At 37.1% G+C, this 15513-nt stretch overlaps 1 protein-coding gene across 2 annotated transcripts in view; it reads left to right on the top strand.

The window, feature by feature from the left end:
- The window catches only part of DENND5B (DENN/MADD domain containing 5B), a 234482-nt gene that overhangs the window by 149810 nt on the left and 69159 nt on the right, over positions 1 to 15513 (top strand). For both annotated transcript variants that reach the window (XM_006895083.1, XM_006895082.1), the window contains 3 exons: positions 1316 to 1852; positions 5756 to 5987; positions 11432 to 11582. In XM_006895083.1, coding sequence (XP_006895145.1) covers positions 1316 to 1852; positions 5756 to 5987; positions 11432 to 11582 — 920 coding nt within the window. The remainder of the gene's footprint in view (positions 1 to 1315; positions 1853 to 5755; positions 5988 to 11431; positions 11583 to 15513) is intronic.

The raw sequence follows: 15513 nt of genomic DNA, 5'->3' as shown, positions 1-15513 counted from the left end.
AAATTTTCATTAAAATTAATATAAAAAATGATTAAAGAAAAGGAATACTTTAAAAGGGTTTGTGTCAGTTGGCTGGTTTTTGTTTTGTTTTGTTTTGTTTTTTCTTACGCCAAACCTTTTATTTCCAAAGTGGTGCCATAAATTTCTACCGAGTGCCAGTGGTCACTTGCCACACTCGCACCAGATGTTTTGTTTTTTTTAACCCTCTGTCAAATCTTTGATTGAAAATTTAGAGTGTAAGCAAAGAAACCTCAAAAATTGCCTCTTGATTTTTGACACGTTTTCACAACTCTTTAATTATTTAAAGCTTAGTCATTTGTAGTTATCTAAGCACTGTCTCTACTTACCACTTTCTCTGTCTCCTGCTATTTGCTTAATGTCCTCTGAAATGGTTTTATTGTATAGACAGTTCAGCCTAATTTTGGATAATACGGAAATGTATGGATAAATCTGTGAATTGAATTGATCTTGCCAATTACATCTCATTTTGGAATACTGCAGTTTCTAAATTTTAGCAATTATTGTCAATTCTAAGTCATAGATGGTATTAGGACAGTGGGATAGAAATTTCAAACTCCTTCAATGAATACTTTACTCAAAACCTTCTATATGCAAGATGCTGTGACTTTTTGGCACCTTTACTTCATTTACCAGTACTTAACAGATGAGCTGCACTGCTAACAGAAATAGTTGGGGTTGAACCCACCAGTTGTTTCTATGAGAGAAAGATGTTGCAGTCTGCTTCTGTAAAGGTTACAGCCTGGGAAATACGATAGGATAGTTGCACTCTGTCCTATAGGGTCTCTATGAGCCACAGTCAGCTTAGTGGTTTTGATTTGAATTTTTGTTTTAATGAATGACAAATATTGTAGACTCGTGTACAGAATGTGTTAATTTGCTGATAACTTATATACAGTAAAACCTGTAAACATTGCAATTTATTTAGAAGTAGAAACTTGTCAGAAAGGAAAACTCAAATATTTTCCACTAAAAGGAGCAACAGAAGAGAAGTGAAAAAACCATGCTAGAGTTTGAAAACTTACTTGTGAGATTCAGGAAAAAAAAACACCCAAAGGAGTTCCAGCTCTCACGGGTTTATCTGCATAATAATTTGGTATTAAAAACAAAAATAACTTGATATTCTAGGGGAAATAACTGGTAAAAATATTTGGTTTTAAGAAAGAAAAATATTCTGAACCTTGAGATGGTTAACATAAAAAGACACTATAATCTGTGTTTTTTGTTTATAATGGCAGAATATTTTAGAACATACAATTAAATAACCTTTGTGTTTGTTTCCTTTTTTCTCTCTCAGGCTAATTTGTGTTTTGTAGATATTGACAACCATTTTATTGAACTGCCTGAAGAATTTCCACAGTTCCCCAATAAGGTGGATTTCATCCAGGAACTCTCTGAAGTTCTTCTTCAGTTTGGGATCCCTCCTGAGGGCAGCCTACACGGCAGCGAGAGTGCCACCAAGCTGAAGAATCTAGTTTTGAAGGACTTGGTCAATGACAAAAAGAATGGGAATGTCTCCACTAATAACATCAGCATGTATGAGTTACTTAAGGGCAATGAAACTATAGCCCGACTCCAGGCTCTAGCTAAGAGGACTGGTGTGACTGTGGAAAAAATGGACCTCTCTGCATCTCTGGGAGAGAAAGAAAAAGATTTAAAGTTGCAATGTGAAGAGGCTGAACTGAGGGACTACAAGCTCAATGTTCAGCTCCGTGAAGTCTTTGCTAACCGCTTTACACAGATGTTTGCGGATTATGAAGCATTTGTGATTCAGACGGCCCAGGATATGGAATCCTGGCTGACTAATCGGGAACAGATGCAGAACTTTGACAAAGTAAAAAGAACTATCATTTTCTTTCTTGTTTGGATGTTCTTCTTGTTGTTGTATAACATTGAATTGGAACCAATTCATAGCTGAACCTCCAGCAGGTTTTTAAAGGCAGTGAATCGCATGAGAGATTGTCCACCTCTCTTCTGTGGTCGATTCAAACTGTGTATAGGTTTGGATTGCCTGTGCATTTCCTTACCACTAGTGAGATGCTACCACTAGGTAAGAAGCTATGCTGCCATCCCAAAGGCATGAGGTTCAAATCCACCAGATGCTTTGTGGGAGAAGGATGGACAGTCTCCCTCTGTGCAATTTACTGCCTCTGAAAACCCGCCAGAGGGTCAGATAAAGGTCAGTTCTGACTCAATGGCAAACAGCAGCAATGGCCTCTATTACTGATTTTGTTAACTTTTTTTGAAGCATTGATTTCTCCTTTCCCTTAAGGAATTTTCTTTATCAGTATTTTTTTTTTGCTAGATAAAATAATTTTATAAGAAAAGAAATCATCTTACTCTTAAACCTGGTTGCTTAATTGCCTATAATTTACTTTTTAAATTTTCCTGAATTATAGAAACTCCTAAATTACCCAGGTTTTTCAAATTGGCTAACACTACCTGGCCTTGTAAGGATTTTATTTACTCTTATTTTATATATAATCAGGCTAGTGAAATGAGGCCTGTTCCTTTTCTAGTAGATTCTTATAGCTTGTCTTTATCTTATAAATTAGGTTCCATAGCCTTGTTCTGAAGTTTGAGGTGAGGGAAGAGAAACAATCCCAACTTTTTTTCCCTTTTACTTTTATCTTTACTTTCAGCAATTTTGTGACCTTGTTACATCTTGAATGCTTTATGTAGTGTATACTCGACTAAAACAAAAATTCCCAATGTTATTAAGTTATTTTTTACTCATGCTGACATTCTGACACTGTATATAAATTGTTATAATCGGACCCTTCATTATCTAACCTTGACATGCACATGAAGCAACTGAAAATATTATTTATTTGGGTCGGGTGTGCCTTAAAGTGACATACTTGCTTTTGATCTGCTAAAGCTGAAGCTTCTGTGTAAGCTTTACTTTAGAATATTCTTTCAGAAGGGAACAGACATGTTTGTGTCTGGCTTTCTTGATACATTCTCAGATTTGTTCTTCAGCTAAAAGCACTTAGAGTTGTGCATTAATTCTTTTTTTTTTTTTTTGCATTAATTCTTTGAAGTCACCAGGGTACAGTTCAGTCCGCGGCCTCTCCACTAGCCATGCCAGGACATTGCTGTTAGAACAAATATATGGCTTTTTGCTAAGCAGTATCTATGTGTCATGAAAGGCCTACCCAGGGAACCAAAACATTCCAGAAGCCTACTCTACAACCAGGCAATCCTGTAACATCTTACAAATAACAGTTACATAAAAATTGTGTAAAGATTGACAGTGTAAAAGAATTTCTGATTTCATACGATACTTTTCTCTGACCAAGCGTATTAAACAATTAAGTTCTAATGAACTTTATGTTTGAGAAAATGTCTTTCATAGATTAAAAATCCTCTCATTTCTCCAAATGTAGTCCTTTGCTTAGGTTCCTTTCTCATTAAACTTAACCATTTTCCATATTACTTTCTCTCTAGTTTGGAACTAATCTATATACACTTCTGAATTATCCTTTGGGCAATTCAAATTCTTATCTAAATTAAGAACTGGTACTTTCTTCCTTCTTAAATCTTCATGTAGCTCCAAACTATAAATGGAATTCTTTTTTATGTAATCCCTAAAGAAATGAAAGTTTCATGTTGGACTCCAGAAGAATTGTAATCATCATCTTTTTTTACTAGAAAAATTTGCAGAACTTTCATATACTACTACTCTTGCAGGCCAAATCTTTGCTGACCTTAAATGATACAGGTCATACCCACTGTCCACTATTGTCCAGTCAACTTCTGTATGTTAAAGAGTATGTAAGGGTCTAAATACAAAAAAGCCAGACACTGTACTCATTGAAACAGTGGTGAGGGGTGGAGAGGACAAGTGGCGCCTGGGTGGTAGTCTCTTTTCCTCTATAAAAAGTGTGATTAATAATTAATAATAATCTGTAAAAATCTTCATTGAAGAAATAACGTACCTTTCTGAGACTACGATAAACTTTTGAATTTATGTAAATCTGTCTGAATTATGGAAGCCCTTAGAATTATTAAGTCAGTTTTTGTAAGGAAGTAAAAAATACCTCTAGATTTTTCAAATAGAAAAAAATATACTGGGTAGAAGCTGATGAGTGTTAAGAATAGTTTTATATCACATCTCACCTTTCCATCTTTCCCCTATGACCCCTGCTACACTGATTCAAGTCAAAAGAATAAAAAGCAAGACCAACCCAGTACCCAAAATCACACTTCATGTGCAGATTTTAGCCAGAACCAAACTGAGATTCAAACACAACCTTGCTTGCTGAAACTGAGGAGGACTTGAAGCACTTGCTGCAGAAGGTCAAGGACTGCAGCCTTCAATATGGATTATCAAGAAAACAAAGATTCTCCCCACTAGGCCGATTGTCAGTGAAGAGATTAAGATTGTTAGCAGTTTTAGTTTGTTTGGCTTCACAATCAACACTCTTGGTACCAGCAGCCAGGAAATTAAAAGTCAAATTGCATTGGGAATGTCTGCTGTTGGGGACCTCTCCAGAGTGCTGAAGAGCACTCAGTCTAGAGATAAAGTGTGGCTGATCAAGGCCATGGTCTTCTAAATTATGTGCTATACATCAGAAAATTGGACAATGACTAGGGATGATAGAAGGAGACTTGATGCCTTTCAGCTATGGTGCTGGAGAAGAGTAGTGAATATGCCATGGACTGCTAGGAGCACAAACAGATTGTTCTGGAGAGGGTGAAACCAGGCTACTCCTTGGACGCAAGGATTCTGAAGCTCCGTCTGACATTCTTTGGGCATGTTGTGTGGCGGGACAGCTCAAGAGAGGAAGACCCTCGATGAGATGGATTGACTCAGTGACTGGGGTAATGAGGGTAGGTGTGTCAGAGGCAATAAGGTTCGCTCTGGATGGAGCAGGGTTCAGAGCTGTTGTGCATAGCATCACTGTTAGTTGCAGGTGACTTGATGGCACGTAACAGCACTAACATGCAAATATAGGCCAGGAGAACGATGGAAAGAAATTAACGTTTTTTTTTACTGCAATTTACTGAACCATTCCCTGCACAAACAACTAGGTAACAGAAAATACAACTTGCTTGTTGTACGTGTTTTCTAAAGGCTTCTCAGGAAATGCTCTTTTTAGTTATTGAAGTCCACACTATAGTGTCACACAGATCTGGGAAGAGTTTGATCTTCACTAAACATGTGCTCATCAGCTTCTAAAAAGAGTCGGGGCTTAGAAAATGCCTGATTGGAAAAAGAGCAAAAAGATTTCACCCCTAAGCACAAATTCCATGCTTGTTTGTTCAAAGTTATTGCTAATGATTGTATCATCATTGTATCAAGTTAAATCATCTCACTGCCTATGGCTTGGAGATACACAGTAGTAAGCTAAAGGTAGAGGGTGGAAGAATTACAGCTCACTGGGGAAAGAGATCAGATTTAATGGTAAGTGAAGTGGATGATTGATGATCATGTAGCAACCTAGCCACCATCTATCATCCATGATGCTCACTTTTCTACATAATAGCAAGAACAGAATGTAAATCAAGTTTTAAAAAGTTAGGATCAGTGCCAGACCTGAGTGACTTAAGTGCTATGAATTTAGAAGAAAAAGCAAAGTTTTTTTCCCCCAATGTCAAGGGTCAGTTTTGTTTTAGAAGATTAAAAGATGAAAGGGGAAAAAATAACCTTAGCAACAGATACTTATAGGATCATCCCATAGTGTTGACAAAGTCTCTTTGTGCTAATACTTTGCTCATTGTCTCATTACAGGCTTCCTTTCTGTCTGACCAGCCTGAGCCTTACCTACCGTTTCTTTCACGCTTCATTGAAACACAGATGTTTGCCACCTTTATTGATAATAAGATTATATCTCAGTGGGAAGAGAAAGATCCTTTGCTTCGGGTCTTTGACTCTCGTATTGAGAAGATAAGATTGTATAACGTCAGGGCACCCACCATGCGGACATCTATATATCAGAAATGCAGCACTTTGAAAGAAGCAGGTACATTCGCATGTTTTGTTTTGGTTTTTTTTAAGTGAAATTAAAATCCACTATCATTTCCTTGCAGTCTTTCTTGTTGGTTTTATATATACTTGAAAATCTGGTTTCCATTTTAGACTTCATGGTTAATAATAGCCCTGTATTAAGACTTCTTTTTTATAGTTCCTTTTCCTTCTCTTTCTGGGCTTAATGTCCATCCCATACCTACTTGATTTCCCTTTCTTTTTTAAAAAAAATTTTCCTCTTTCTTAATTTAAAAAACCAGTTGCCGTAGTGTCACCTCCAATTCATGATGACGCTGTGTTTATCAGAGTAGAACTGTACTCCATAGATTTTTAATGGCTGGTTTGGGGGGGAAGTAAGTAGATCACTAAGCCTTTATTCCAATGTGCCTCTGAGTCGATGGAAATCCAACCTTCAGTTAACAGCCAACTACATTAACTACACAACCTTCTTTATGTATGATCTCCCGTCTTTACTAAGGAGAGAGAAAACAAGCTGAATAGAGTATAATTAAAAGCTTGTCTTGTTCTCTTTATTGACTTAATGGGAATAATGTTAATTTCAATCTTGTTACTATGTTGCCTTTTTTACATCTCACTTTTTTATCTAAAAGATATTTAAATAGTTAGGTTTGAAATGATGCTAAATGTATATAAAAAATTTATTTTAGTGGTGCCACAGTCATAATTCATTCTGCTAAGATTCGTAGCAGACCAGTTTCAATTAAGTATAGAGTCAACAGTGTCGCAAACATTTGATCTACTGTAAAACTCCCTAATTTCCAACATCAGCTGTCCTTTCTCCTTTCACTTCCCTCATTACAGTATGTCTCTTGGGTTTGTTGGTTTGCTGGAAGGTCTTAGAGAGACTCAGGCCTGCGAGAGGAATGACTCACAGAGTGTGGTATGCAGGCTGGTATTGCAGATTGGTGAACGGTGCAGCTGCATGCTATGTCCCACGAGAGTGGGCATCCCCATAAAAAAATACAAACCAAACAAACAAAAAAAACAACAACCACAAAATAAAACAAAGTAAAAAAACCCAACCTAGCATTGAGGTCTCATGAACTTGTATAAGACTCTAGTAGGTAGAAAGGGACATGAAACCAACTCTAATCCTTTCTCCTTAATACAATAAAATCATTGCAAAATCAATAGCTAGGAAAGATGCTTTGAACAGTAAACCTTTGACACTACAGATGCCATTAATTATAATAGTTTCTTTTAATTAAGTTAAAACCCTGAGTCCTTCTGTTCAAGCCAAGGAATGTTTCCCTCTATCCTGACATCAGTTTTCCCCTCTATCACAGAATTTTGTGGGTCTTGCGAAATCACATCTGACAGTGTAAGTAGCTATCTTAAATAGTCAACATTTAGTCAATATTTACTGTGTGCCAGACACTATGTCAAGTGTTTTTTAATATGTATTTTAACATTTGATCTTAACAATAAAGTGTTGTTGTTATGGGCCATCGAGTCGCTTGTGACTCATAGCGACCCTATGTACAAGAGCTCTAAATGCCGTTCTATCCTGTGCCAAACTTGCCGTCTCAAACACACTCATTCCCACCACTCCAGTCACAGAATCGATCCATCTCATCGAGGGTCTTCCTCTCCTGCACCGTCCCTCCACTCTGCCAAACATGATGTCCCTCTCCAAGGACCAGTCCCTCCTTGCAACATGCCCAGAGTATGTCAGACGATATTATTTCTCTCTAGGTTTTGCAGTTTAGTGAATTAAGTGGTTAAGTAATTCATCTATAGCTGAATCATAGCAGTTATAATTAGTGGTCATGATTTGAACCCAGATCTGATTCAAGCTCCTGAACCCTTAATATCACATTATCAGTTCATTCACAGAAACATGTAAAATACACCAGTCCCCACCATTTTATAAATGTATGGCTGGCTGTTAACATTTTCATTAATGAATACACTAATCTATTACTATGCATCTCCTCCTGTTTGCTCTTTGGTTGAAGGCATTATCTAAGAACACTTGTTCCTACAGCTTTGAGGCACATGTCATTAATTACCATAGTGAATTATAGTTACTGTTATAAAACAATATGTGTTTAAATGACTGAATGAAAGACAATATGATTTGTAAACTTTGAATCAAATTTTAAAAAGACCGTAAAAGTAAATCACAAAACTATGATCCCCCCCCAAAAAAAATTAAGTTACAAAGCAGTCATTCCTTGGGAAAAAAGAAGGCAGCAAATAAAGCTTCTTTGCCTGCCTCTATTGCTTGCTTGCCATTCCCCCTTAAATTGATAAAAGCCACAGGTATGATGATGCTGTAGTTTGAACATGTTTAAGGAGAAAATAAGGCCGTTTATATACCCATAGAAATATGATAATGCTTAAACTTTGCCTTGATCCTCTCTGTGTGTGTGTGTGTGTGAGAGAGAGAGAGAGAGATTGAGATTGATTGATTCTGTTCTTGGAAATGGCATTTACCTTGCCTCTGTGTTCCTGGTGTTTAGAGAGTTAAATGAGAGGCGTGGCTATGCTTGTTCACAGAGTGGTATGTCATCCAGTCCTTTAATAGCAGTTTATATAGTATAATAACTGGTTGAACAAATTCCACTTCTCTCTTACAATTTATAAATGGAGTTAAACACTGATTTCTTTCTGTATATAAAACAACAGAATCTTTCCAGTTTAAATAGATTTTCTTTCCACTTCTCAGGGTTTGGCACTACCACTGTCATCATAATATCATTTTAAATATATACCATGTAGATTTAACATGTTGGAAAATGAAATTGTACTCAAATCATCAAAAACATTTTTAAAATACAGGCAAAGGCTATAGAGATAGTAACCACACCTGTCACTCTTGAATGATGCAAGTATTGAGTAAGTGTTCCTCGTTAACCTATAGGGATTGATTTTTGTTGTTGATACTGAATTTTCACAGTATGTGCTTGATTTGACTTTAGTTGCTTTGTTTTTTATTTGTTTTGCCTGTGACCAAAAAGAGCTTCATTCACAAGTCACCTCTTCAGGTAGAGGCTATTTGTGGCACCGGGACCTTGTGATTTCTGTGCAAAAAAGGTTATTAAGAATTCACAGGGGTTTTATTTTTCTTCTTTCAAATCAAAGGAAATAGATATAAAGCCTTAAAATTTAGCTGTAATATGCCTTTGGTCCTCTTAAACCAAGCATTTAAAAATTTCAGAATGTTCATTATTCACTGGAGATATAATGGAAAAGTCACATTGCATTCTATTTCCTATGACACTTTTAAATGTAAACTGTAGAGTAAAAGATTGTGAGTCATGGTTTTTGTTTGCTTTTAAGAGCTTCCAACCTGATGAGAAAAACTCAGTACCTAATGGATCTGTCATTTTTAATTCAACAGAAAAACCAAAGCTCTTTTTTTGGTAGTGAGAGCAGAAGCACTCATTGACAGTGAGCGAGCGTTTTGTAGTATTTCTTGGTACATAAAATTAGCAGGAACTTCAGAGAATTCTGTATTGTGAATTCACACATTGTTTTGCCTGAACCATCTGTTAATTATATTTTTAAAGTATTAGGAAGCATATAGAGTATAGCTAGAACAAAGGGGGCGTCTGTTAAAAGCTCTTAAATCCAATGTAATTTCACATGAAAACATGACATCTTTTTGCCCAGCAGTGAACATATGGACTATGTATGCTTCCAGAAAAGTTGCATGTGTAAAAATTAAGTGAATTTTTTTAGATAAATTCATATGAGTTCTCAGGGGAAATATTCCCATTTAAACACAGGTTAGATGAAGCATTAATATGGCATATGATATTAGTAAGCCTGTTCTTTAAGTGAGAGATGACTAAATGTCATGGGCAGACACACCCCTCCTTGTGGAGATGGTAAATGTTTTAGGGGAATAAAGAGCATTACAACTAGTATTGAAAAGGGACAAAATTAATAGATTTGCTGAAATGCTGCCATTGAGCTGTCTTCCTGTGACTCATGGCAGCCCCATGCACAGTGAATGGAAACGCTGCCCATTATGGTACCATCTCATGATTAACTGTCACTTGGACCATTGTGATATATAAGGTTTCCATTGGCTGATTTTCAGAAATAGATTACCAGATCTTTCTTCCAGGCCATCATAACCTGGAGGCTGCACTATAACCTATTCGACATCCTGTTGTTGTTGTTATGATGTGTCATCAGATCACTTCTGACTCCTAACAACCCTGGGAGAGCAGATCTCTACTGACAGATGACTGTGTGTGAGGCACAGGGCCTGAGGATTGAACCTGCGTCTCCCATGTAGAAAATGAGAGTGCTCCCACTGAACCGCTGGTGGCCCCTTTGAAGTATTTCTAGAAATGTGTTCATTTCTGAACTCACAAGTTCTCAGTACCCACATTGTGCTTTATGTATAACACGACTATCACCTATCACCACTGCTTGTTTTTCTTTCTGTAATCTCTAGGCCAAGGACTGAAGGCCTAATCTTCACAACTATTCATTTTCTCTTGCAAATTCAACTGTGTGAATCAGTCAAGCTAACTTTTCTTTTAAATAAAAGAAAGACTTATTTCTTGAGACTTTAAGGTGTTTTCCAGCATTCTGAATTAATTTTGAAATAAGAGTATTGAGGGAGCTCTGGTGGCCTAGTGGTTGGACACTGCACTGCAATCCCAAAGGTGGGTGGTTCGAATCCACCAGATGCTCCACTGGAGAAGGAGGAACAATCTCCTCCTGTACCAGTCGGATCCAATTCGACGGTATACCAAATTTAAAAATAAATAAAAATAGATTTAAAAAAAATAAAAATATTGACCAATTCATCTCTTTTAACTTTATTTCACTCTTTAAAAGGCCAGCTACTTATTCTCTGGCCATTTTTCTAACTGCTTGCATATTTTCTTTTTCTTTGCAATGTCCCTTTTGATTTAAAAAACACTCCAAAGTGATACTTACTAATGAGAATGTGACTGTTGTTAAAAATGAGGTAATATGCTTCACAGTTTTTTATTTTTATAAATGGAGGAACAAGAATGTTTAATTGACTTTTGCAGAAAGAAATAACGCCATAAGACTGCTGTACTTGCTTCTTCCTCCTTTCACATAGTCTTTCAGCTCCTTGAAAATATTTCAGTTGGCACCAATTTTTTTACTACTATACTTGGAATCATATTTAAGAAAATAGAATTTCCTCCTTAAATGGAACTATGTCAGTATTAAATGGCAGACTTCTCAAACCTGTTTGCCAGCTTTTAACAAAGACAGAAAATGATGTGAAAATGAATCATCTAGTATTTATTTACATATAATCGACCATTTTACAGTTACTGATGTCTGAAGTACGGTGTGAAAAATCTGTTCAAGTTGTCAGAAAGACTGAGTCTCTGATAGGTGTGTGAGCAGAGAAAGCATTGTTTTTGGAGGTTTAGCCAATGAAATTTCTCTAATTTGTTATAAATTTAATTTTAGCCCAATCAATTGAGCAGCGACTGATGAAAATGGATCATACAGCAATTCACCCACATCTACTTGATATGAAAATTGGTCAAGGCAAATATGAGCGAGGGTTCTTTCCAAAGTTACAATCCGATGTGTTGGCAACAGGACCAACCAATAACAAGTAAGCACATTCTTCTCTTGAGTGAGTGAATGACGAGTGGAGTGTTCAGCAGCTCTTCTAGAGCACCACTGCTTAACTATGATAAGAATTGAAAACAGTTACTTGTTTAGGGGGGGGGGGGTTCCTTAATCTTCGATAAATGCAAGTATTTTATTAACAAGTAAGTGTTAAAAATGGCCAATACGGAATGAAGGAGAGGAGGATATTAGTGGGAAATATGGTAAGTTGGAAGGAAAAAGTTTGAATTAATAATCAGCAATTCTGTAACTTACTTTTTTATCTTAACCACTAACCAACTTGGGAGTCTTGGACAAGTTGAGGGCACTTGCTTGTTTTCTCATTTGAAAATATCCTTTAAATTCGTACATCTGTGATCTTCTTAAGGCAGCTCAAAGAAAAATAGTAGAAAGGAGCCAGGCATTGATAAGGCATTGAAATGGAATTCTGAAGTAAGAGTCTGGGTACCCAGAATGGAAGGGGCTCTGAGCCACTAGAATTTTCAGACGCTAAGTAGAGTATCAGTGGGGGTAATTAAGATTATAAAGAAAGGTGAAATTTTGCCTTTTGATTCAAATAAGTTAAGGCAAAGGTTCTTAAAAGTATGATGTTTCTTCTTGTAGATTATTTCCTTAGCCACATGGTTGCAAAAATTTCAGTACTTGCCTCTTCATTGATACTTGCTGCAGTACTATTGGTAAAGGGATAAAATGCAGATGGAATCAGTTATCTGTAATATGTGATGGTAACACCTGTTTTCCTCATCACTACTTTGTGATCTTTAGTATTTGAATTTTTTATTTTAATAAACACTGTGCTAAGCTAGTTATTATATTATTCATCATTCCTTAGGATGCATATATGTGGAGGAATATTTTTGTATCTGTGTGTTCCTGGTTGTACTATTAATGTCATTTTTAATAAGCTGAAAGAATGAAAACTGCCATTTTCCTTTTGGCTTTCTGGAAATGTTCATTTAAATATGTTTCTGAAATATGTCAGAATATTGATATATGTCAAGGTCAAAATATGAGACTTTACAGTGATAACATGTACCAAAAGAAAGAAAAACAGGTATGTATGGATTAAGAGAAGGACTTGCAGTGCTGTGTGTATTGCCCTCCTCCTCTCCCTTTTATAACAAGTCCTTTTAGCAAAAGTGAAAGGTTGACAGTTGGACTCTACTAGTCTTTCCACAGGAGAAAGATGGGCCATCTCCTTCTGTAAAAATTTAGTTTTGGAAACAGAGTTTTTGTGAGTCATAACCAACTCAGTGGCATTGGTTTTGGTTTAGGGTTTACTCTTAGGACCAGTCCTTGTAGAGGGCTGTCATGTTTGGAACGGTGGAGGTACAGTGCCAGAGAAGAAAACCCTGCATGAGATACATTGACTAGGGGGATGGCTGTAGATGTGTCAGAGACGATGAGGTTGCCTCAGGGAAGAGCACGCTCAGAGCTGTTGTACAGAGGGTCATTGTGAGTCGCAAGTGACTCGACAGCACGTAACAACAACAACAACAATGGCAACCCAAAGGTAAGCTGTTTAAACCCACCAGCAGCTTCACTGGAGAAAGATGGGCACACTCCTCCCATGTGATTTACTGCCTTTGAAAATCCACTGGAGCATCAGTTATGAGTCACTTGACTTGGTAATATATAACAACAACAAGTTTTATTTACAATTTAAAATTTCCACTCACAGGTCTCAGTCAAAATTTCCAACTTTGATTTATTTAAAGTAATTACTATTTTCTTTCTAGTCTTTTTGCTTTCAAGTATACCTTTATCAGTAGTAGAGGCATCTCTGTGCCGTGAGAGGGATGTCTCTCTGTGTTTTATTGACTGTGCAAAGGTCTTTGTGCGGATCATAATAAACTATGGCTAACATAGAGAAGAATGGGAGCATACTTAATTGTGCTTGTGAGAAATCTATAACTAGATCAAGAAACTGTTGTCTGAAAGGAGCAAGGAAACACAGCTTGGTTTTATATCAGGAAGGATGTGCTTCTTTTCGCCTTAACAATTCAGTGTGTATGCTGAGCAAATAATTCACAAAGCTAGACTCTACAAATAAGAATGTGGCATCAGAATCAGAGGAAGACTTGTCAACAGCTTTTGTTATGCATATGCTACAACCTTGCTTGCTAAAAGTAAAGGCATGCTTCAAGAACCTAAGACTACAGTTTTGAAAATGGTTTACATCTCATCATCAAGAAAACAAAGGTCCTTACCACTAGGCCAGTTGGAAACATCATGATATATGAAGAAAAGATTGAAATTGTCCATTTTACTTGGATCCACAATCAGTTGCACCTAACAACAATAACAACAACCAGTTTATAGATTGGGGGAGGGGAGGAAAGTGTGCCTGATTCAAACCATGGTCTTTCCGGTCACCTGTGCATCTGACAGCTGGACAATGAATAAAGATGACAGAAGAAAATGTTTTCCTTTGTGTTGTGGTAGAGTACTGAATATCCATGGACTGCCAAAAGAACAAATAGGTATGTCTTAGCAAAGGTGAAACCAGAGTGCTTCTGGAGGCAAAGACAGTGAAGTTTTGTCTCAAATACTTTGGGCATGTTGTTAGTAGAGGCTGTTCCTTGGAAAACGGCCATCATGGTTGGAAAGTTAGAGGGTGAGTGAAGGAAAGACCCTTAGTGAGATGGATTGATATAGTGACTGTGGCAATCACTCAAGCATGTTGGGGATGATCTGGATGGCAAAGTAAAGATGTAAATCTTTACAGGTGCGGACTACCTTATTTTTATCTTACAGGACAACTGGTGGGTTCAAACAACCAGTCTTTTTGGTTTGCATCCCAGTTCTTAACTCATTGGTCTTACAAGATTCCTGTCATAGTTCTCTTTCATGCTCTTTTATTGGATATCACTCATATATACCTTTTGGAAGACTGGAAATGTAGCCATGCCAATATTATTTCAGGTGTTTGGGAAAGGAACAAGATACAGCTAAGAAATGTGGGTTTAAAAAACAAAATAACACTTTATTTGAATTTCCTTATTCAAATAGATTGTCTCAACTATACTGAAGACAATGTAAAGGGTGATTCACTAGAAAGACAAAAGAGTTTTGTATTCAGAAGAAATAGTCCTATCTTCTAGATAGTGGAAATGTTTATGTTGGAAGTCTTAAGGAAGAAGTCAGTTTAGAAAGCAAAAGCAAATAATTAATAACTGAAAATGTTACTCTAATCAGTTTGAAAGTTTAACTCTTTGAAGAATTGACCCTGCTTTGTAAACAGTTTACTTAAAAAAATGTGCTAAGAGGTGTTGACCACTGTTGAGGTTCAGGCTTTCCCCAGGTTCTCAAACCCATTGTGGAAGGTTCTGATATAAATGTTATGTGTTATCAAGTCAAAACTGATACATAGCTGTGACCCGTTAGTGAGCTTTCAGAGTGTGTAAAATGCACAGAGGAGATTACCTGTCTTTGTCCTACGGAGCAACTGGTTCACTCAAATTGCCTGCTTTTGGGTTGGCAGCACTTCCTACTCATTGTTGTGTTGTTGTTATATGTTCCATTGAGTTGCCTGTGACTCATAGCGACCCTATGTACAAGAGCCCTAAACCCTGCTCTATCCCTTGCCAATCTTATTGTCTCCAATACACCTATCCCCATTACGCCAGTCAATAAATCAGTTCATCTCATCTAGGGTCTTCCTCTCTTGCACTGTCCCTGCACCCTCCCAAGCATGATGCTCCTCTCCAAGGACTGGTCCCTCCTTGTAACATGTCCAGAGTATGTCAGATGAAGCTTCAGAATCCTTGCCTCCAAGGAGGAGCCTGGTTTCACCCTCTCCAGGATAAACCTGTTTGTTCTTCTAGCAGTCCATGATGGTATATTCAATATTCTAGCACCACAGCTCAAAGGTGTCAACTCTCCTTCTGTCATCTGTAGTGACTGTCCAACTC

Source organism: Elephantulus edwardii, unplaced genomic scaffold (genome assembly GCF_000299155.1).
Source record: "Elephantulus edwardii isolate Elephantulus edwardi_28Jun2011 unplaced genomic scaffold, EleEdw1.0 scaffold00157, whole genome shotgun sequence".
In the NCBI taxonomy this organism is placed as follows: Eukaryota; Metazoa; Chordata; class Mammalia; order Macroscelidea; family Macroscelididae; genus Elephantulus; species Elephantulus edwardii.
The sequence above is the reverse complement of the archived record's forward strand: the minus strand, read 5'-3'. Positions and strand labels throughout refer to the sequence as shown.